This window comes from Lasiodiplodia theobromae (assembly GCF_012971845.1).
Source record: "Lasiodiplodia theobromae strain AM2As chromosome Unknown scaffold_14, whole genome shotgun sequence".
Lineage (NCBI taxonomy): Eukaryota > Fungi > Ascomycota > Dothideomycetes > Botryosphaeriales > Botryosphaeriaceae > Lasiodiplodia > Lasiodiplodia theobromae.
The window spans coordinates 697,855-720,313 of NW_023336344.1; the positions used below are offsets into that span (position 1 = coordinate 697,855).

A 22,459-nucleotide genomic window follows, 5' to 3' on the forward strand; every position below is an offset into this window, starting at 1 on the left:
AGTCTCTCGGTAGACATGGCGGAGGTACATCGGACGCGTCCGATCCCGACTTCGTCCTAGGTGAGCTTCTGGACGATAACCCGCCAAATCCCAAGCACCACTCTTCATGAACTCTACAACATGAACTTCTTGCCATGCGCCCGGCTGCTTCCGACATCGACTGGGCAGCCGTCCGCCATGCCTTGCTCGGCTTCGCGCTCCTCGCCGGGGTGAAACTCGTCGCATTCGCCTTCGACCGCGGCGTGGAAACCTACGTCAGTCTGGTTCTGCGCCTCTTTTCCGACGACGAGCCATGGACGCCGTACGACGACCTCGCCGTGCCGAACGTGCCGCCGCCCGTCCTCGACTGGAACCGGTGCGCGCAGCTCCACAACCGCATCGTCGAGCTGGGCTGGCAGGGCCATAACAACGGCAGCGGGAGAGATGCGGCAACGCGGGACAAGACGACTTGGTGGGCCAAGCACCAGCACGAGGCCGAGCGAATCCAAGAGCGCCTCACGCCGGGCTTGGTGGAATTCCTGCAGCGCGCCCAGATGCCCGAGGAAGGCTTAGCCTTCACCTACGAGCTATCCGGCCTCGCGGACCCGGCGACCATGTTCGCGCACCTCGACAACTTCGACGAGGGCGAGTACACGCTGCTGCTCTACGAGGCGGCGTGGGACGTGAGCGGCGACATGTTCGGCCTGGTGTTCGACAAGTTCCAAACGTCGGTGCATTTCTTCCCGTGGCTGGACGCGGACGTGCGGTCCGACGACGTGAACTGGTTTCCGCTGGAGCTGGCGCTGGGGACGTACCTTGGCACGATCGAGGCGGGCAAGTACGTCGCCATGTCGCCTGAGCGGCTGCTCGAAGCAGCGGTTGAAACGCTCCCGACGCACTCACCGCCGTGGGCCAAGATGGCGTGGGAGATCAACGGCGGCATCGAGAGCACCGTCGCCAAGCTCGACCTCCTGGTGCAAGCCATCTGGCAGCGCATGCCGGCGGAGGCCCAGACCGAGCAACGTCAGCTCAGACGCCGGCAACGCATGATCTCCGAGACAGCGTATAGTGGTGCAGTAGCCGCAGCCGCCGCCGCCGTCCCCGGACACAGCTTCCGCCAACAACTCCTGACTCAAAGCCTTGGCTGCCCCTTCGACTACATCGCGCCGGGCCTCAGATGCCCGACGGACGAGACCATCGCATCGATATTGGCTGATGAGCCGCCGGTGCCGGAGTCTTACGCGGCGAGCGGAGGAGAAGTCTCGGCGCTGCCAGTGCTCCTGTTTCCATCGGACGAGAGAGTGCGCGACGACGTCGACGGTGGAGACTTCTACGGGTGGTACAACTCGACGCTCACGGGGGTGCTTGGCGGGCTGTACCTGGACGGCGCATCGCACCACGCCGGCTGGCAGGACGGCGTGCAGCTCGTGACGCCCTTCCCCGTCGGGGGCCAGGAGGAATCTTGGGCCCGGACGGGTGATGGCCGCGAGATCAGGGACTATCCTTGGCGCACGTATGGCGAAACGCGCGCGGCTCATGGGTCTGAGGCATACGTCTCGCTCTTCCAGCTTGGCGACAATGCGTTCACGTATTCGCATCACACGAGCCTGGTCCTCGTGCTCGATCTCTGGATCGATCTGGTCGAGAGCGGCATCTGGGCGGTCGGGCCCGACGGCGTTGAAGGAGGCATGGACGTGTTCAGGATGGCCGACGAGGAGGAGCACTGGTGGAGATACTGCGTGCCACCAGCGTCCCGTTAGCGGGGGATTGCTTCTGCCGCGCGTCAAGCTTTTTTCCATGGTCCAAACGTCTTTTTTTCTTTCTTTCGGCGGGTTGTTGACCTGTTTTGTTTCCTGAGGCCGTGATCGGACCAGGATGGTTACAGAAACGGAGGGATGAAACGCCTTCTCCACTCACGTCACCAGAACTCTCTGGCCGCGTGGTCCCTGTTTGGAGCAACGCAGTGACGCTCCCAAACTCCGAGGCCCGCCTGAATTCGCCGGACCGGTCGTGTAGAAAGTTGCACCAATGCGCCCCGGGGATCGACTGCAGTGCCGGCCCTCGGACCGTGTGAACGACGTGCAGTCGGCGCAAACTGTAATAGCCGGAATAATCCACCAAACACAGCTACTGAAGCTCATCCCCTATATGAAACTAGCCCTAGGCGAAAGCTTGGCTCGCCCTTCTATTTGCGGGGTGCATGCGACTCTGGCGTTTCAGGTCCGCGCTCGGTGTTTTCCCGATGCAGCTCTTCGCCCGCGTGTTAATGAAACACCGCATCTTCTTACACACAGCAATGTTTACAGACCAGGGCGGAATCGCTGGGCAGTGTCCGGGGCATGGGATCCACCAATCCAGCCCCCCGTCCATCGCACCATGCGTATCCCGTATATAAACTTCAGCCGCCTGGCGGTGATCATTTGGCATCCACCCAGCGAGCATTTCCCGGCCAGGCGCCTTCTTAACAGCCCTCTCCCTCCTTACCTTCTCTCCAGTATCCACTCTTTTTTTGTTCCTGCAGTCCGCCTCTCCAATCGTTTTTACCAAAAACAAACAACCTTCATCCCAACACCATGCCCAGCCTCGCCACCATCCTCGCCATCGCAAGCCCGGTGCTTGCCCTGAGCTCGCCCCCCTCGGGCGCCCTCACCGTCGGCTCGTCAGGCAAATACTCGACCATCCAGGACGCCGTTGACGCTTTGTCGACGTCCTCCTCGTCCGAGCAGGTCATCTTCATCTACGAGGGCACCTACAAGGAGCAAGTCGTGATCCCACAACTCTCCGGCGCCCTCACCGTCTACGGCCAGTCCGACTCGGCCTCGTACTCGGGCAACACCGTCACCATCACCGCCGGCAAATCCCAAGCCGACGGCCTCAACAACGACGGCACCGCCACGCTCGCCGTGCACACGGGCAACGTCAAGATCTACAACCTCAACGTCGAAAACACGTACGGCAAGGGTTCCCAAGCCGTCGCGCTGTCCGCCTACGCCTCGGGCAACCACGGCTACTACGGCGTCAAGCTCACCGGCTTCCAAGACACGCTGCTCGCCCAGGAGGGCAACCAGGTCTACGCCCAGTCCTACATCGAGGGCGCCACCGACTTCATCTTCGGCCAGGAGGCGGCTGCGTGGTTCGAGGCTTGCGACATCCGCGTGGCCTCCGCGTCGGTCGGCTACGTCACGGCCAACGGCCGCGATGGCTCCAGCAACCCGTCGTACTACGTCATCAACAACAGCAGCGTCGCGGCGGCGAGCGGTGCGAGCGTCAGCTCTGGCGCTATCTACCTCGGCCGCCCGTGGCGCAACTACGCGCGCGTGGTCTTCCAGGAGACGGAGCTGAGCGACATCATCAACGCGGCGGGATGGGCTGTGTGGAGCACGTCGGATACCCGCACGGATGAGGTGACGTTTGCGGAGTATAGCAACTCGGGTGATGGCGCGTCGACGAGTGGCCGCGCGAGCTTCTCGAAGCAGTTGAGCAGCCCCGTGTCGATGTCGGATGTGTTGGGCAGCGATTATGCGGATTGGATTGATTCTTCTTACTTCTAAGAGAGTGAGGAATTGGGTGGTTATTGGTTGAAGGGGGCAGGCAGGGAGTGCCTTCTGGACTGAGGGAGTGGTGTATAACTTCTTGATTGTTGATATTTTACCCCGTTCTCGCTGTCAATACATACGTACAGTACAAAAACCAAAATCAATGCTTTCGTCTGGTCAAACATCTTTTTTTTCCCTCCCATTCTTCACCATCCTCACCATCATCATTCCTGGGCCCCAATTGACCCTGACCGAGAACGAAGCAGCAAAAAAAACCAGCTGCACAAATTCCACCAACCACACCACCACGCCCGTGCCCGTAACCCGTACCAGAGCTTCACCAACGGCAGCGCGCCTTACCAACCCAACAACATCGCGTAAGCTAAGCTTTCGCAAACACGAGCGCGCGGACCACCGCTTGCCTCCCGCTGCAATCTCTTGTCTCAAACAAGCTTTGGCCAGACCCGGCAAAAGCGGAACACAACGTTCGGGAATTGTTCGATATACTAGTATGGATAATCTCGATGAGAGGCAGATTCAAGGGGTGAGAGGCGTTGACGCAATTCTGTGTGGGGGGAGGCACAGAAAAGGAAAGCCCCGAGAGCTGAACAGATGCTGCTCGTCAATCTCCGGTAAGACCGCAACTGCCGTGGCCGTCGTCCGCTGTCTACCATCTGCCGTTCATCCAGTCCGACTCGGCCGATGATCAAAGGTTAAAAGACGTGCTTTTTGGGGGTATATCGCACATCGATATCGATCGTGTATGCAGTTCTTTTTTTAGGTTTCGATAGCTAGAAAGGTTAAAACATAAAAAGAAGAAGAAGGTTCCGTATCCGCCTTGTCCACATGTAGCCCTCCCTCCCTGCTCGGGGATAGATAACACAGAACACCGAGCAACCACGAAACAATCTATTCACGTCCCGTAAAAAATAGCCGATCAATCACGCCGAAGTCTTCGAGAACACAAACCTAACCCTCGAGCCATCCTCCTTAATCACATTCATGAGGGGCTCGTCGTCGATCAGAGCCTCGAAGTCGACGGCCGCACCGTCCTCCTCTTCCTGCTGTTCGTCGGCGGCGGCATCTCCCGTCATCTCGGCTGAAGAATCGGCAGCTGACTTCTTGGTGATGAGGGCCGTGTCGACATGAGCGTATTGCATGAGCGAAACCATCTTCGCCTTCTCCTTCTTCGTGTTGGCCGCCCCTGCCCGCCCCTCTCGCAACCGCTTCTCCTGCTGCTCCATATCGACTTGACTCGCGCGTAGTAGCATCGGTACCTCCGGAAGCTCGTCATCTGATTCCTCCTTGCCGTCGTCATCGCCGTCCTCGCTTGCAGCAGCAGAAGCAGGGACCAGACCCCCTCCATTCCCGCGGCCGCCGCAGGGGCAGCAAATCAGCTTATGAGTCTGACACCCGCCATCACCCTCCTCATTCAGCGTAAACAAATCCCTCAGCTCCTCCCTCGTAAAGCTAGCCGACGACGACTTGCTATCGATCACGCTGTCCGCGAGCCCCTGCTTCGTGACCTGGCGCTGGAAGATCTTCTCGTCGAGCGCGCCCATAGTCAACAAACGATAGATGCGGCAGGGGCGCTTCTGCCCGTCGCGGTGGATGCGCGCCATGGCCTGCAGGTCGTGCGCCGGGTTCCAGTCGATGTCGTAGAGGACGAGCCGCGAGGCGCCGACGAGGTTGATGCCGACGCCGCCGGCCTTGGCCGAGAGGAGGAAGGCGAAGCACCGGTCTGCGGACGAGGTGTTGAACTTGTTGATCAGTTCTTGGCGCTTGTTGGACGGGGTGGAGCCGTCGACGCGGAGGCAGGAGTACGAGAGGGCGCGGAGCATGTCCTCGAGGATGTTGAGGGTGGAGGTGTAGTGGGAGACGATGACGACTTTCTCGTCGGTTGTCGTGCGGATGCGGTGGAGGAGGCCGTCGAGGACGTGGAATTTTGCGCTGGCTTTGCTGTTGAGGAGTTTGGATGGGATCGCCTCTAGTATAGATGTCATGAGTGGGTTTGGGGTTTCATCCTTCTTCGTGGAAGACAGGAGCTTTGGGCTATTGCAGACTTGCTTGAGGATGTTGATGAGTTGAAGTGCGTTCTCATTGCTTCCCAGTGCAGCACCAAACGCAGGAGATGCAAGCACGCTGCGATAGACCTGTGCTTGGGCTGTTGTCGGGCGGCACAGGAGAACGTGCTCAGTCTTCGGTGGTAGATACTTGGCGAGGATATCAGCGGTTCTCCTAAGCATGAACTGCTTGGATAACTTGTCAAGCTCCTCGTATCGCTCAGTTCCTTTTTCCCTCTCTTTAGCCGTGGCGTCAGGTTGCTGACCGCGCACAATCGGACCTTCGAATTCGCGTTTGAAGGCATTCAACTTTCCGAAGACACCGGGGTTGACCAGATCAGCAACGGCATGGAACTCGAGCAGATTGTTGGAGAATGGAGTGCCTGACAGTAAGACAATTCTATCGGTGCCGAGATCACGAATTGCTTGGGCCGTCTTGCCTTTGGCCGCCTTGAGCTTGTGGCCTTCGTCTAAGACAATCAAGTCGACGTTGCATTGCTCCTTGATATCCTCATGGGACTTGAGCAGCTTCTCGTACCCGATGATCATGACATGGTAACATTTGCCTCGAGTAAAGTCCGTCAGCCGTTTCTTGGATTCGTCGGCAACAAAGACACCGAGCCGCTCGTTTCCAAGCCACTTGCGGAACTCTCTGCGCCAATTACCAACAACGCCAGCTGGGCAAACGACGATGGCTTTCTTCACCACCGGCGGGTCTTCGTAAACGAAGTTCTGTTTCAGCAATGTCCATACTAGAGTGATGGTCTGCAATGTTTTGCCAAGGCCCATCTCATCAGCCAGGATGACACCTCGGCCATTGTAAGCACCAAGACCCATGACGCAGTCGTAGAGAAACCGGACGCCTTGGCGTTGGTGATCGCGGAGGTGCTTGGAGAGGACTGGATCAACCACGACGTCAACTACTTGCTTGCCCTTGGGAATGTCCATGGGCATTGGACGTCTCATGACGAGAGCGCCGAGAGCGTTGGGGTCATGCCGCGGTTGAGGTATTGCCGTGTTTGTCTGCTTGGGTAAAGTGGTGGACGTTAAAAGCGGATTCTTGAATTTGGAGGTTAGAGGACGGCTTTGCGTTGAGACTGAACCGACGTCTGGCTTCCCCGTTGGTTTGACCGCAGGCTTCTGGACCTGGGTGGCCTTTACTGTAAGTAAAGGCTTCTTGTTGGCTGACTGGACTATCGTGGGCTTATGTTGGACGGGAGTATTGTTGCTCTGGGGAGGTTTCCCCGCGGAGAAGTCCGGCTTTGATATGACAGCGTCAATTTCCAGTTCCTTGCCACCAACCGAAAGCGTTGAGCCGGGTTCCAAAGGTTTCGACCACATTGTTTTGCCCATAGGTCGGCCAGATGTATCCTGAAGCTGGGCATAGCCATTTGATACGCAGAGTATAGCGTCTCCATCCCACGTTTTGTGCTTCTTTGCCGTGGGCTTGCGCCATAGAACCGCGTAGTGAGCCTCAGCAGAGTCTCCCAGGTTTTTCGGAATTGTATCGGCTCGAGCAGGGTTCACGACTTGCAGAAGGGGCTTGCGCACGGTGACTGGTGCAGGCGACGGCTTTGGTGGATCGTCATTGTCGTGGGAGATGCGGCGTTTCTTGGAAGGCGGCTCAGAAGGCGGATCTGCAGGAGGACGCGGTGCGGACTGGTTCTCGGAGGGTTTGCGGATCAGCGACGGAGGTTTGAAAGGCTTGTTGAGCATGGTGGTGATGCATTGAAGTTGTCGCGTCGTTGGTGTTTACTGGAACGCGGTCAGGTGGCGACGCGATAGCGCGGAATGCAGGCAGGCGCGTCTCGGCTCGCTTCTCTTGCGTCACTCCAGACCCACCCCTCCAAACCCGACACTACCGAATTTCTTCAACACCACCACGAAGCGCATATCTGATCTTGACGCCAACCTTGGTGTGTGCCTCGCTCAAGATGGCCGGGCAGGATAATGGAATCACTGATGCGACAACTGCCGAAAATCGTGAACGGCAATTGAACGAAGTCACGTTACTGGAGAGCATGTACCCTGAAGAGCTGCAAATCATCAAGCATCCAAAAAGTCAGGATGACGACTTCGAACTCGAGGTCCGTCTCGATCCTGCTCACTCGTTGTCCTTCGTTCTCTCACCCAAAACCTACCCGGCGTCTTCTGGCCCCCAGGTTTTTCTCTCCTTTGGATCCGACGTTTCGAACGATAGCAGGAGACAGTTGCGCGCTCACCTGCGAGACATTGTAGATAGGCAGGAGCCTGGTATAGAGTGCGTCGACCTTATTATTGGCGATTTCCGCCAGACTCTGGACGATTTCAACGCGTCCGCCCAGGACGACGCACAGCGCGCTGGGCAGCAGGCAAGCCCCAACGCCTCCCAAGACCAAGCTTTGCGCGTGGTTCTATGGATGCATCATTTGCTAGCTACCAGTAAGCGCCGTGCCATCGTGCAGCTTTCCAAGGAGCTTGGCCTCGGTGGCTTTTCGAAACCTGGATATCCGGGCAGCGTGTTCGCTGAGGGCGAGGCCACTGCCGTGCGCACTTTTGTCGACGAACTCAAGGTCCATTTCCTGTGCTGGCCGCAACACGTACCTATGCTGACTTGAGGTCCAGTCAATGCGATGGCAAGCAATTCAGGAACGCGCTTCAGCCACGGTGCCCATGACATCGCTTGTCCTACCCTGTGGGATCCAAGAGGTCCAAAGCCTTGGAGATATCGCTGAAGGCCTAAAGTCTACAGGACTTCAAGGAGACTCTCTGGCTGCCTTTTTCTTGGAAAGCATGAAGATTATTTGACATCGTAAATGCGCCTCGTAGGAGCTTCTCCAAGCCATCGCTTCAGCCAAGATAAGGCTTCGATTCTATTCTGGTCTTAGAAGTTTGAAACTGCCCGTATTCGGAAAGTGCTGCCCGCGGCAAAATCCATCTTTCTGCTTGGCACACCCATCTGGTTAATCAAGAGGCTGTGCCGTCATCATCCTTGATCTCCACTGTGTGGGGTCCAAAAGGATTCATCCTTGGCCTATCTAGGGTTTCCACCGCTACTACTACCGTCTTCGGTTAGCGCTAGGGCCGTTTTAAAGGGACCTCATGCGGCTCCTCGTGCTTCAAACGGAGATGCACGTCATACAGAGTCCCAGCAAATGGAAGCCTGGCATTACATGGATCAGCAGCTCATGACTCTTTTCTATGAAGACTATTGTGCAGCCTGCTGCGGAGACGACACCCTTCATCCATATCCATGGATAGCAACATCGCTCTGTCACCTGCTGCAGCCACCACTATTGTGATTAACCACGCGACGTGATTCATTTACGCCTATCCGGCTAGTTCCGTACCGCTCGAGCAAGGAAGAAGGGTATCAGTGCAGATGGTTGCAGGATGGGGCCATAAGAACCCAATCTCATTCGTCTAGCAAATTATCCGCTCGGCTTGCCATATCCAGAGCTTGCTGAAGTAGCCCCAAGCTACTGTACTTTGGTCCATCGCCGGCGGTGTGCTAAGCCGCGTAGGGCCCACTGGGGTCCATGTTACTGAGGCTGAAAGCGGGAGCGGGAAGGAAGCGGGGTAGATAGGGAGAATCTTGATTGCGGCTACACCACCGATTTTTTAACTGATTGGGTGGGGATCAGTTCGAAATTTTATGATGCAAGGCCCATTTTTTGCTTACGCAGCAAATAGCATCTTCCTTTTGTGGCCCCGAGTTCTGCCTGATCTGTTCTTTCTTGTGTCCCGTTCCGGTATCCCGAATGCCTATCACGGGGGCTAAGTTTCGGAGGCCGCGCCGGTATCTTCTTTACAGAAAGACTTTGCTCATTCGATGCGTAAGAACATGCGCAAAAGAAATGCCTCATGTGAAACATTGCTGGCTCAACTACGGGAATGCGAGATGATAACCTCCCATTTGACAACGCGGAGGCGGTACATTTAGATGCTGGTCTTTACATGCTGAATGAAAAAGTAGCGTATGATCGCATCGTAATTACTGACGAGCGCAGTCCTCAATGGTCGGTGTCGGCTATTATTGGTATCCCTACATAGGGCCTGCGTATGCCTTCGAGTCAAGGATGATAATTTGAAATCTTTTTTCCCTAAAACGAAAAGGGAAACTTAAGGGCATTTGTGAGCCAAACCCTGAGCTGTAAAAGTAGATTTTTGGGCTGGATCTAGGGAAATAGTGCTTACGGCTTCATCCTTCTGGATTCGGTGCATACGCAAACTTCGCCTCGCCCACTGCGCCACGCCGCTATGTAGGCCATCCTGAGGGTGAAAGAGGTAGTGTAACGCACCAATCAAGAGCTTGCTTTTGCACAGCCAGTTAGTACACCATGTCAGTGACAGACGCAAGGCCTGAGCTCCGCCCCATGGAGCAGCCTGGATCAACGTTTGCGTGTGTGTGAAGGTTTGTGTGTGAGACAAGGTTATATATTCAAATGCACCGTTCGATAGATTCAAGGCTGTAGCTGCTCTTTCCACTCAAGGACCCGACTATCCAGTTTCAAAGCTCTTTTTCACGGTCTCAGTTTTACCCTCCATCTCTACCAAGAAGGCTCCCGGACGCACTGAAGATGGAGATGGTCAAGGAGGCGCGAGGAGATCAACATGGGCTTCAACAGAGACATCATGACAGACCTGTTCCACGGCGAACGCAGCTTCAACGGAATCGTCGACAGCGACTAGGTGCTCGTCACCGACTTCGCCCAGTAGATGGAGACCATTCAGAAGAACCTGAGGGAGTTGAAGAACTTCTAATAGAATCAAGCACAGTGAGTGTCACCAGAAAGTCGTATACTTCCCGACAAAGATAGCTGATATCTTCAACAGAAAGAGCCGTCCAGGTCACTGGCATACCACGCATACACACTGTGGCTCTTCACACGCAGCAACATCAAGACGATGATCCTGCCCGCAACTGTCTTTGGACTCGCCACCACACTATCAGGGCCGCTGCTCACGACGAACGACTCGCCCGATTACTACGCCATCCTCCGCCGGCTTCCACTGGTCATACTTTCCACTTGGATGGAACTGTTGGTCTTCGACCTCAGTAACCAACGCCAACCGGGATCTGCCGTCGAGGACGCCGTCAACAAGCCATGGCGCCCAATCCCATCCGGCCGCATCAGCGAGGCAGCAGCACGCCATCTCTTGATGGCCGCCATACCCGCCACAATAATCAAGAGCGTCCTCCTCGGCACCACTCTTGAAACACTAGTCTTCTTCATCCTGACCTGGATCGTAAGCCACCAACACAACCCCCACCTCCACCCCACTAACACCTCTCCCCACAGTACAACGACCTCGCCGCCTCCGAATCCCACTACCTCATCCGCACCCTCATCAACGCCCTCGGCATCTCCACCTACTCCGCCAGCGCCGCCGCCGTCGCCGCGCGCATCTCTGCCCCCCTCCCTCTCCCCCTCCACACCTACACCCTCCCCCTCGGCCCCGATCACCTCACCATCACCACCCCCCTCATCCCGCGCTTCTACACCTGGCTCCTCCTCCTCTCCCTCGCCATCTTCCTGACCATCACAACGCAAGACCTGCCCGACCTGCCCGGCGACGCCGCGAAGGGCCGCCCGTCGATGCCGCTGGCCATCGGCGAGGCGCGCGCGCGGTGGAGCATCGCGGCGGGCTTCGTCGGCGCGAGCACTGCTTGCTGCAATTTCTGGGGCACGGGGTGGATAGGTGTGTTGGGGGCCGGGATAGTGTTGGGTGGGCGAGCGGTGTCGGCGAGGGGGGTGGAGTGGGATAAGGGGACGTGGCGGGGGTGGTGCGGGTGGGTGGCGGTGGTGTATTGTTTGCCTGTTTGGGCGCGGTGGAGGGGGGTGGGGGTTTGATGGGGGTTTCGGATCTCGTGTTGCAGTGCTGATGAGTGTGAAGCTGGGTTTTTTATCGAGGTTGCTACGGTATTGATATTTACTGATTACATGGACAAGGGAAAGCTCTGTTATTAGTTTCCTTTAAATCTAAACTCGATAGATGAATCTGTATTAGTTGAAGATTACATAGATGATCGAAAGCTGTTTGAAAGTGCTCCTCAAATGTAATGTTTACTGGATTGTTCTTTCCACTCCAACACTACTAGGAAAAACTTTGGAGGCCGACAGAAGAGCCTGGTTATTGACTGTGAAAGCCGGTCACCTAAGGCCACACGTGAGCGGATTCGGCCGCCATCTTGAGGCATGACTAAGGCGTTGTCGCTGGTACATCCTGTTCTTTTTTGTTGATGCTTGAACCTGTATAACTTTTCCATACAGGGCTTCGTGGTCGAAAATTGCAGATCCGTAACTGACCAGCACAACCTTAACTATCGTTCTGAGGTTGCGCTCCTTTAACTTCTGGAAAAGTGTGAGGAATGCGGAAGATAAAGAAAAGTCTGTTGCAGATCTCGAGATGCTGCCGAGGAGCTCGATGTCAATTACAATGTGGAGTTGGCGGAGACCACCCAGCGATGCACAGAAAACATCGAACCACTGCTGCTCTCCCTGTCCGTCTCGGACATTTGCGAAACAGCAGGCCAGAGCCGACTCCTTCCGAGCTGCAGAGTTTATCTTCAAGACCTGATAAGTGAGATGCTTCAAGAGCTCGGCCATGGTAAATGCATCCGCTGACGCCCCCACCTGCGGATTCAGCGCCCAGACGACAGGAATGGCTGCTTTCCGAAGCACCTCGATCACATCAACACAGAAGTCTTGGATGGCGGCACGATTCTGGAAGGAACCTTGGACAAGTATCAGTGATGATGTCTGCGCTAACCCCCACTCTTTCATTTTGGGTGTTAGCCAGAACGGGTCTACCGTGGTGGCGAGGTTCAAGCGTCTTCTGTTCCGCAGGAACGTGCATGCACCCAGGCGCTGCTCGGGGTCTGAGTGTTGTCCGGTTGAGAGATTTGTCATCGCCAGGTCAAATTGCTGATCGGAGAGGATTGGATTCGTGTTCACATAGCCAGAAGCGTTGAGATTCATACTCTGGCGTTCTGTATGACCTTATCAGCAATTGATAGTCTCGTAATAACAGCAAGCAACCTACTTGAGACCAACTGGCGGACTTCCATCAGCACTTCGCCATGATGCTCCTGCCGCCGCAGCATGACTTGCAATTTGGTATGCATGTCCCTCTGCTCGGCCTGAGCAGCCGAAACAGCCAGGCTGACGACATTTCGGGAACAGGAATCAATTTCGTCAATCAAGTCATCGTAACGGAGTTCAGCGGGCCTGGTGACCGAGTGAAGGATACGCAGAGGTTTCCGTTCCTCGAACCAATCCCGTGCTCGGATGAGGAAGCGGATGATGTGCGCGTACAGCTCGGCCAGCGCCTGCTTCATCCGCGTCGTCGGGTAAAGTACGGCGGCCAGCTCGACGCGTGGAAGAGCTTCGCCGACAAGCGCGAGTCCCTTGGCTAAGGAGGACAGCAAGTTTTCGTGATTGACAACAGCCTTCTCGCCACATCAGTTTCCTGTCGTTTGCAAGGGTGACCGCAGTGAGGGGAGTTTACCACAAACAAGAACTTCATGGCGCCCCAAGCGAGTGACACGTATTCGGGGTGGTGCTGGACTATGACGTCCATGACGTTTTGGTAGTGCACTATCCGTTTCGATAGCTTCAAAGTCCATTTGTGGGCTGACTTGTTCCTGTGCGAGGCTTCGTACCGGAGGGCGGCATCTTCTACCGTAGTTTTCAACGCGTCCGGGCTGCATGTCTTGCGGGCGGCTTCTCTTTTGCTTGGATCTGCAGTGAGTCCGGTGCTGAAGCGTTCGACTGCGAGCGTGTAAGCTTCGCGGGCCGGCTCGAGGCACCTGTGCTGTCAGCCCTGCGTCAAAGCACAGAATAGAGAAGCTTACGGGTCGGCTGGGTCTGCTGTATACCAACTAGCAAATTTATCCATGCGAATACTCTTGGGCTCGACGCACCAAGTCTTTGAAGCTTCGTTCTGTAGACGAGGCTGCGCTGCTGCCTGCCGTCTGCCTTGTGTAACATCGGATGCAGCTCGCTTGCATATTGGAGCGGGGTAACCATCAAAACCTTCAGCTTACGTTCCATTTCCCAAAAATCTTCAATGTCTGTTCTCTCCGATTCCGACAGTGAGTCGGCCTTCGAACAGAGCGCTTTACCAGACGCTCTACCAGACGCTCTACCAGACGCTCTACCAGACGCTCTACCAGCCGATTCTTCTGGGTGTTCTATATGCGGCACGGTCTTGGACGCCCGGACGCTTTCTCTCGACTGCCTATCTTTTGCCAGCTCATCTTTGGCCAGCTCATCTTCATCCAAAACGGATCTCATTGGTGTCGAAGCTCCCAGACTTTTCGCGCCTGCAAATCAGCAAGCCATTAAATCATCGAGCGCAACGGATCCAGACCGCGATCAAATTTCACGGATCGGAAAACTACGGATCAAAACCGACTCCGAGCATTCCAGCCTTCCGACACCGTCAACTCCGCACGAAGTCTCGCGCAGCAATTCTAGCTTTTCAGGGTCAATCAACTTCCTGAATCGACTGACAATATCAAGGGACCAAACTCGGAGAAAGGATTACCGGCGGGAGCAGCTGGCCGCTCTCAAAAAGACTGAAAGTACAACTTTCGACTCTGTTGAAGCAAATCATAAATACAAGAAACGCGTGGAGAACTTCAAGGAAGGGCTTGCTGCTTTGGAAGCCGAGTATTGCGGATCACTTGTACACCGTGCGGAGTCCCAGCCCATTGTTTTCAAAGCGGGGAATTCTGCCCCGACAAGCAACAAGCCCACTTACCCTGCCGAAAATTTGACACGAAGTGAACGCATAGCGCCAATCCTAGTGCCAATGTCTCAGGATCCCGGAGAGGCACCGACCCATTCCCCTACGCCGGAGTACGGCGTCCCAACCTTACCAGACGTCATGCACAGCGGTTCTCCAGAGGAAGGCTGGTGCGAAGACCAGAGCTCAGGCGGTGCTCCGAGACCAAGGCCGCAAGCCCCAGTCCCAGTCCCAGTCAAACGCTCAGCCTCACTGGGGTCCAAGCCTAAACGAGAAGGTGCTGGAGTAAAAACGCCCTCAAGTTCCTGGATAGTCCTTTACGAGATCTTTGGGGACCTTCACGTCTCACCACCAGAGTTAGTCGCAACTTCGGAGGGCGAGTCGCTAAGTAGTTCCACTCTCCTGAAAAACCTACCCAAGTTTCTGAAAGAGAACAATGACGTCATGTTCGTCCTCCACAAAGGCTACTCAACAGTTACGAGGGCAATGTACCTTATCCCCTTAGACGAACAAACACGTTCTCACAGAGCAGACTTCATGTATATTACATTGGCCGAGCCAATGATTGAAGCTATGGAGTCAATGGTGGAACGTGTCCGATCCTCTGACAGAACGTTTCACAATATCCACTTCAACGAAGATATTCCGCATCCGTATCTACCCTTATACTTTCTATATCCATGGCTTGATAAAGTCATCCCCAAGCTGGATCCGGTCTTTGTTGAGAGGATTGAAACCCTGTACGACTTTCTGGAGGAGTACCAAGGACTCGAATACACGCGCGCGCGAGAGATGATATCTCGGGGTTGCGTCGACCACAGCACGATGCCATATCTGGTCCACCCTGGTCAAGTCCTGGTCACGAGGCGAGGTCAAGACACAGTTGCATTCATGGCGACATCCTCGGCAAAGTACAACACCCAACTACCCATGAGCAATGCCCGTCCAGGGCAGCAACATGTGTCGGGTTCAAATTCCAACAAAACCCAGACCATAGCCCCCAAAGAAGCGCGTTATTGCGACTTGTGGCAGGTCAGAGGATGGAACTGGAAGTTCAACGGCACCTTTGAGAAGAAGTCTGCCACCATCGACATTTTCGTTCCTGTGACTCACGCTGAGATGAGGATTGCCGACCTCAATGCCCACCCGCTTGAATTTGCTGATATCGACAGAAGAGATCTGCTGGAGAGGAGAGGAAGGACCTTTTGGAAATGCAGGCTGAGGAAGTTCGTGTCTTACACCGCAGATGAAGACGACGATTTCGCTGGTGTAAGCAAACCCCTCTCTTGTTTTCCTACTTGAGAACTCTACAACCGCTTCTAACAGTTGGATAAGACCAGCGATCGGTACATGATCGACTATCGAACGTATCACAGACTACATCCCGAGTCAAAACCCAGAGCTGGACGCGATGACATCGGAAAGGCAGCCATGCTAGACAATGATTCCCCACCAGATGACACAATCTTTCTATTTCCCACAAAACTTATTGGTTTCAACTTCAGATTGAAGAAATGGAGTTAGTGAATCCATCTGAATCTGAACACGCTACGTTTCAAGTAACTGACAATTATTTGCAGTGCAACTTTTTGTAGACCGCATATCAGAGCCTCAATGGAACAAAAAGGCCTTTGAAAGCCTCGTTGTTGAGGATGACACTAAACTCTTACTAGAGGCTCTCGTCACAGAACAGATCGCTGCAGAAAAGTCCACTGATATTATTAGTGGGAAGGGCAACGGCCTGCTGATCCTCTTGCATGGGTACTTGGCCGTTTCAGCCGCACTACTTTTTCCCCACGCTGATCTTTCGACAGTGGCCCGGGAACCGGAAAGACATTTACCGCCGGTTAGTAGAATATAATCTCTAAAGTGCTCCAGACTACTGACGAGGAACAGAAGGTGTAGCAGAAATGACCGAGAAACCGCTGTACCGAGTGACCTGCGGGGACATTGGCACGAAACCCGATGAGGTTGAAAAGGTTGGTTTTTTGAAGACTCCATGACTTACACCCAAGTTCTCACGTTATAAAGTATCTGGAATCCGTCCTGCATCTCGGAAAAATCTGGGGCTGCGGTTAGTATGACCATCGATGAGTGGTAGAACAATGCAACTGATAAGAGAAGTGGTCCTTATGGATGAAGCAGACGTATTTTTAGAAGAGAGAAGCCTGACTGATCTGCAGAGGAATGCATTGGTCTCCGGTAAGCACTCTTTTGAAACCATAATACAGAATATTCACTTACTATCCCCAGTTTTTCTCCGTGTTCTGGAGTACTACGATGGTGGGTTGCTATTCTTATAGCAGTAACATCGTTCTGATATATAGGGACAATTAGGTATATTGATACTGACGTCAAATCGCGTTGGGTAATACCCCTTAGCCCCATCAAGCAAGAATAATCGACTAAGTACTTTAAAGGACTTTCGACCAAGCTTTCAAGTCCCGAATCCAGCTGGCTCTCCACTACACTAACCTCAAAAAGTCGCAGCGCCGCAAAATTTGGCGCAACTTCATCACCAGGCTAAAAGAGCTGGGGGAGACCAACATCGACTATGACGACATCCTCGACAACATGGATGAGCTGTGTATGGAGGAGATGAATGGGCGCCAGATCCGCAACTCCATCACAATCGCACGCCAGCTGGCGCAGTTCAAGAAAGAGGTTTTTTCCTACAAGCACTTGAAAAATGTCATCGGAGTGTCGAAACGGTTCGAAACCTACTTAAACAGTGTGAATCATGGTTACACGGACGATCAACTCGCGCAGGATGCTGGTCTCAGATTTCATAAGGCTTAGTAGAAGTGCGCTTGTATTTCAGAATCCCGAGTTTTCTCAATTCAGATAGTGAACTAGTTGTTAATTGAGATAAGCTAGCTACAAAAACCTCTACAGGAATATTGAAGCCTCTAGAAACGCCTTATCATTAATAGTATATTATTATTAAATAAGATCGCACAGAGTTATTAATATTGTTAAACGGTACAAAAACAATAAACGTGCGTGAGAAATCATCCTTCCCACTCTGAATAAAATCACTTCAACAAACAATGACATCATTACGACTGTTTCAGGCAGTTGCGCGAAGCAGTTAGTACCCAGCACGGATTGCAGTATCTTCAAGTGCGGCAGCCGACAAAGGAAGAGAACTAGGCGGGCGACAATGGCGGCGACAGCAGCAAGGACACGGGAGCATGGGCATGGCAGATGCAGGCCGGTTCGAGAAGGCCGAGAAAGAGGCAGTCGCCGTCTACCAGGACGCCGAGAAGGACCAGACGCACGGGTGGCTGGAGCGGACGAGGTGGCAGCGTTACTTTGGGGGCATGAAGAGAAAGCGCGATTTGCTACATTTGACCAGGCCGCCAGCGGAAAGCCCCGAGTGGTGAGAGGAAGAGAGGAAGCAGCGCAGGCAGTGATAGCAGCGGTCGCCGAGGAGCCAAGAAGAGGGGGGTAAGAGATTAGGACGAGGCCACCGCAGTGGCAATTTGGGAGACAATGGGGGACGTGGTGCGGATCAGCCAGGGCAGCGTGAACGAGCAGAAGAGCGCGTTGGTGCGGTTGCAGGCGGTCAGGACGGAGAAGTACCAGGCGCGGCACCGCCCATTGCAGGCGTATATGGACATGGGAGACATCAAGAGCAGGTCCAGACCATGGAAGCAGATGATGTTGTTTTATGTTCGGACGCAGTTGCAGTGAATCCTGGAGTACAACTAAGACGCTAATTAGACAACAGAGATTAGACGCCCCGTTTAATAGAGTAGACCTTTATTCACATGAGCGATGACTGCCAGCTGTGCTCTTCAAGCGTAAGCTGGGTAGCTTAGAGAGTGGGAAGTTCTTTTAAATATGATATCTATATCATGCATTCTGAACTTCCCCTGCCTACTAATCGCAATACTCCCTGAGTCCTGCTTACCCGATGATACGCCTAAACTCCCCCAAAGAGAGTAGCCGGCGTAACAAATACTTAGTTGGCTCACAGCTAAGCGTCAATTCCGTATATAGGATAGAGCGGTTCGAAGCCGGGGTCCGCGCCGAAAAGGTTAAATTGCAAATCCTATAGTGTCCACTCGTTAGGATTTTGAAAATTTCTAGAAAAGTTATAAACAGCTACCTCTGAAAAGTCAATGAAATCATTGGGTGGAACTCCGCCGTCTGTCTGTGGTATGTCACTTCGCATTGTGCTAGGATTGTTCAGGGCTTGGTCCGATACATCCGTTGACGTTTTCGATGAATTTTCGACTGCCTGCTCGGCAAAACGACACAGCTCCTTCAAGAGGGGAAAGGAAAGAGCTAACGAGGTGGTATACTTTAGTCGAGCAAAATGTCCGCAGATGTCCTCTAGGAGAGCCAGGTCATATTGGACTGTTGACATGCTCGGGAACTTCATGATGTGCACGAAAAGATGGATCAAGCCCATGAGAGGATAGGCGAATACTAGCCTATGCGTAGTCAGTTCTCAGATCAAAATAAGAACGCCTTATATTCCGCAGGGGTACTGCTGAGAGATTACCTTACCATACGGGGGAAGTGAAATCGATATCAATATGCTTGGTATCTTTGATTATCCTTCTGGACATTTCGGCGACCAGAACCGTACTCTCGTCAATCTGCTTCTGGAATCTGGAATCCCTGTCGCGGTTGATGCGTTCCATGAGCCAAGGGTATGTGAAACAGGAGTTCAAGGCGATGACTACTCCATAATAGGTGTATCTGATGTAAAGAACGAGATCGCCGGACACATCGGGAGGAAGTGAGCTTTTCTGCAAAGGCTCAAGACGACATACTGGAGGAGCAGACTCTGACCATGTGCGGAGTTGTGCGTTCAAATGGTGAACACGACGGAATAGTTTGTCCGGATCCATGCCTCGTGTTTCCAGGCGTGTAACAAATTTCAAGACGGCCGATAGTATCTGAGTCAAGCGAATGAGGAGGTTGAAGTAGACAATTTGATTCCCGCTGCCGGAGCCTGTCTCATCGGGAAGAGGGCAAGTAATACTATCATCATCCATGACCTGCAGCCATATGGACAATGACGTTAGTAGATATAATGCTGTAAATCACCAACCACAAGCTTACAATAACGTACCGATGGTCTTCCGGACCAGTATGCTACGTGTTTTTCATTGACATACATAAACCAGAATAGCAGGTCTCTTTGCTGCACCTCGAAATGAGACAAACCCAAGGTGCGAGGGGCTTTTCTGTGCAACGCTTTGGACTGCGCTAGTCGAATGGCATTTGACTGCAGCATGTATTCAAGGCTGGGGGCTCCAATCGCTTCAGCGTAGTGAGCCTAGCTTTTCATTAGCGTGATGATAATTCAAGAAACATTTCGGTATATAAAATATCTCAAGGCATTTACCTACCATGGCCGCAAGGGCTTGCACAGCTGTAATTGATGACTTGTAGTATATCATCTCGGTGTGCACCGCCAATGCGTTTGCAAAATAGGGAAAGGCGCTCGAGTGAACTTCATTGAAGTCCATTACACCAGCGTCTTTGAGTATCTTTCTTTTCCCACTCGCGTATACCGTATGGCGAAGTGCGTACCAACCAGGGTCAGCAGAATTCGAATCATGCCCATCAAAGAATTGCCGCAGTCGACGTTCGAAAGAAGGTTGATGTAAGATGCCAAAAGAGAGCCCATCATCTTCGAAATATGCTGATATCGATGTGATTTCAGCATTATATGCCCTTGAAGGCAACGGTCATTGACGGTTAAGAAAGAAAACTCACCAGAAGAGAGCTCCAAAGCTGTGTCCCTGTCGGGCTCTGCCGCGCGTTCCTCGGGAATGCGCTGAGTGAGTTTGAGCCATGTAGCAACCTGAGATACTAACGAGCTCGCCATTGACTCGAATTCTAGTGCACCTGTCTGTTTGGAAACCCATTGAGAACCGAGTCTGGAGAAGACAGATAGTATTGAGCTGGCACCTAAGACTGTAAGTTTAAGTTACCACGCACCCAATTAACTTGCTTACCATGATACTCCTGTGTTGCCTCAGATGACAAATCAGTATCGTGAAAGTGAAGCCCATAGCGTATGCCAACTAACGTTCTGCTCTATAAGACCGCTTTCCTGGTCAGAAGGCGAATCGCCCATTAATGAATCGAGATTAGCCGATGTCTGGTTAGAATGTATCCAGGTTGCCGATACTGCAGTCGTGGCCGGCATGAGTTGGACTGGCTGTCCCCCGGAGTGTATCGAATTATTGATTCCGTTTGACGTAGTTGCCCCAGATTGAAGGGGGGCTGGTGATACAACAACTACACTGGGAGATATGGTATGGGAGCTTAAAAAAGCGGTTTCCTCGGTCTGATGGTGCTGATTATATCTGTTAATTCCATATTTGACGTCCAGAAATAGTATCTTACACCCCGTTGAGGATCTGACTCGGGGGAGAGCACCAGCCCCTGTTGGTAGGTCGGAACAGTCGGCCCAATTTCTGACCGATGTATAGAACCGGCGCTCTGAGTGCCCAGGAAAGCTTCCACTCTCGATAGCCGTTTGTTGACGTCTAAACAGATCATCAGCAAGATAAATGCTATATGCAGCCCGTTCGCAGACCTTGGTCGCTGGTGCATTGCCTTCTCTTCCGCGGATGCAAAGGGAAAGCACATTCCCAGTCGTGTTTCTACTGGCTGTAAGTACTCTAATAGGGTATGTATGTCTACCAAGAGCGTCGCATACCTTGCAGTATGCGCATGGGTGCTGGCCATCACCTACTCAGGCTCAGAAGTCATTCAAGGATTGGTATGCAGACTAAAAGTACCAACATTTCACCTTCTTTTTGCGGCAGGGCACGCAGGCCACTGGCTGTCTGAGACGGGTTTGCGGAGGCATAGCGTTAGCTAACGGACTGAGGGGCAATTCAAGTATATAAATCGGGATATAAATAAATCTGCTAGGCGATAGTTGGTTAAGCGGCAGCACACCGCTAACTCGCGGTTCTTTGTCGGCGGCTGTGGGGAAGGGTCCTGACTTGTATTCATGCGCACCGCCCGCCAAACATTACGTAGATACCACGTCTGAGACGCAGGATCGCCTGTAAGCACGATGCAACCTTCCTCATCGTTAAAGCCAGGAAGGTGGTTAAAGAGTTTCCATAAGTCTTTTGGGCGCTCGAGAAGGTCTTACTGCGGTGGCCTCCTACTGGATGGGGATTATCCGTGCACTGTATTCTGTGGCTACGACCATCACCTTCTATAATCAATCTATCTCATTCGCTCTTTGCCAGGACTTTGATTTTTACTGGTTCACAAGAATTCCACACTGGAGGCATTATCGTCGTCGTTCATAGAGGAGGGGCTTTCACACTAGCATTTTAAGGATGGGATCTCGGATAGTATGGCGGAGTTGCCGACCTTTGGCTCGGATCCAGTAACTTCTCTGACCACCCACGTACCGATTTCAGGCAGCACGACCAAAGACTCGAGCCGCGCATATCCATGGATCTTCTTAGCGAAGGTCTCAACATCGCATCGAACGGATGAAAGTTGGCGGGACGACGCAGACTCAACGTGAGCTCCCGGGCATTGCCACAGAGCAAGTTCCGAGAGCCGAGATCCGATATCCGAGATTCCGAAACCTTGCATCCGAAGATTGCACATATCCGAGACGCACAGTCTTTAACACCCTTCGCCTTCCGAAGCGTTTCTCGGAACTCGGCTCAAGGATCACCAATGTTCCATATGTGTGAATACGCCGCAGAGACATTCCGTAAGGACCCCCGCACGACTACGTCCACCCTCCGATAACCATCAATGTAGTAGTATGACCCGGAGGACGTGACCAAACTAACCTTAACAAGCCCCTCACCAACGTGACTCCTGTGATAATGACGGACCGCCGAAGCCATTTCCCATTCTCCCTTGTTGAAAAGTGTAAATTATTTAAACTTAACACTGCTAATTCTCAAAATACAGCAGTAAAACCCCATGTTTATATATACCAACTAGTTATACTAATGTTATAAAGTGTAATAAATGAGTGACATTATTGTAGTGAGATAAAAAAAAAAGGAGTCTACCTTGGTGATGGAAAAAAGCAATGAAAAACGGCAGATCAAATCGGCAATAACATTGAACAGTAGTAAGGTCTGACATCTTATAATGGCTTTTTTTCATTAATATTTCGAGCAAAGTACG

The 22,459-nt window shown here is 53.1% G+C and overlaps 7 protein-coding genes across 7 annotated transcripts; 5 read left to right on the forward strand and 2 right to left on the reverse strand.

Moving 5' to 3' along the window:
• Positions 1-134: 134 nt before the first annotated feature.
• Positions 135-1,739, forward strand: LTHEOB_5255 (S-adenosylmethionine synthase; the record flags this gene model as incomplete). The annotated part of the gene is made up of 1 exon (XM_035514380.1): positions 135-1,739. The coding sequence occupies one exon, from the start codon at positions 135-137 to the stop codon at positions 1,737-1,739; it is 1,605 nt and encodes a 534-aa protein (XP_035374123.1).
• Positions 1,740-2,552: 813 nt separating this feature from the next.
• On the forward strand, positions 2,553-3,530 carry LTHEOB_5256 (Pectinesterase catalytic; the record flags this gene model as incomplete). The annotated part of the gene is made up of 1 exon (XM_035514381.1): positions 2,553-3,530. The coding sequence occupies one exon, from the start codon at positions 2,553-2,555 to the stop codon at positions 3,528-3,530; it is 978 nt and encodes a 325-aa protein (XP_035374124.1).
• Positions 3,531-4,456: 926 nt separating this feature from the next.
• On the reverse strand, positions 4,457-7,294 carry LTHEOB_5257 (DsDNA-dependent ATPAse protein; the record flags this gene model as incomplete). Its single annotated transcript, XM_035514382.1, has 1 exon — positions 4,457-7,294. The coding sequence occupies one exon, from the start codon at positions 7,292-7,294 to the stop codon at positions 4,457-4,459; it is 2,838 nt and encodes a 945-aa protein (XP_035374125.1).
• Positions 7,295-7,512: 218 nt separating this feature from the next.
• LTHEOB_5258 (uncharacterized protein) lies at positions 7,513-8,175 on the forward strand (the record flags this gene model as incomplete). The annotated part of the gene is made up of 1 exon (XM_035514383.1): positions 7,513-8,175. One exon carries the CDS (start codon positions 7,513-7,515, stop codon positions 8,173-8,175), a length of 663 nt encoding a protein of 220 aa, XP_035374126.1.
• A 2,290-nt stretch (positions 8,176-10,465) lies between these two features.
• Positions 10,466-11,529, forward strand: LTHEOB_5259 (uncharacterized protein; the record flags this gene model as incomplete). The annotated part of the gene is made up of 3 exons (XM_035514384.1): positions 10,466-10,807; positions 10,861-11,260; positions 11,456-11,529. 3 exons carry the CDS (start codon positions 10,466-10,468, stop codon positions 11,527-11,529), a joined length of 816 nt encoding a protein of 271 aa, XP_035374127.1.
• Positions 11,530-11,692: 163 nt separating this feature from the next.
• LTHEOB_5260 (uncharacterized protein) lies at positions 11,693-13,459 on the reverse strand (the record flags this gene model as incomplete). The annotated part of the gene is made up of 5 exons (XM_035514386.1): positions 11,693-11,716; positions 11,869-12,551; positions 12,605-13,010; positions 13,070-13,370; positions 13,416-13,459. The coding sequence occupies 5 exons, from the start codon at positions 13,457-13,459 to the stop codon at positions 11,693-11,695; spliced, it is 1,458 nt and encodes a 485-aa protein (XP_035374128.1).
• A 918-nt stretch (positions 13,460-14,377) lies between these two features.
• On the forward strand, positions 14,378-17,110 carry LTHEOB_5261 (AAA family ATPAse; the record flags this gene model as incomplete). The annotated part of the gene is made up of 8 exons (XM_035514387.1): positions 14,378-15,580; positions 15,647-15,830; positions 15,892-16,072; positions 16,126-16,157; positions 16,208-16,290; positions 16,495-16,513; positions 16,565-16,594; positions 16,746-17,110. 8 exons carry the CDS (start codon positions 14,378-14,380, stop codon positions 17,108-17,110), a joined length of 2,097 nt encoding a protein of 698 aa, XP_035374129.1.
• Positions 17,111-22,459: the final 5,349 nt, after the last annotated feature.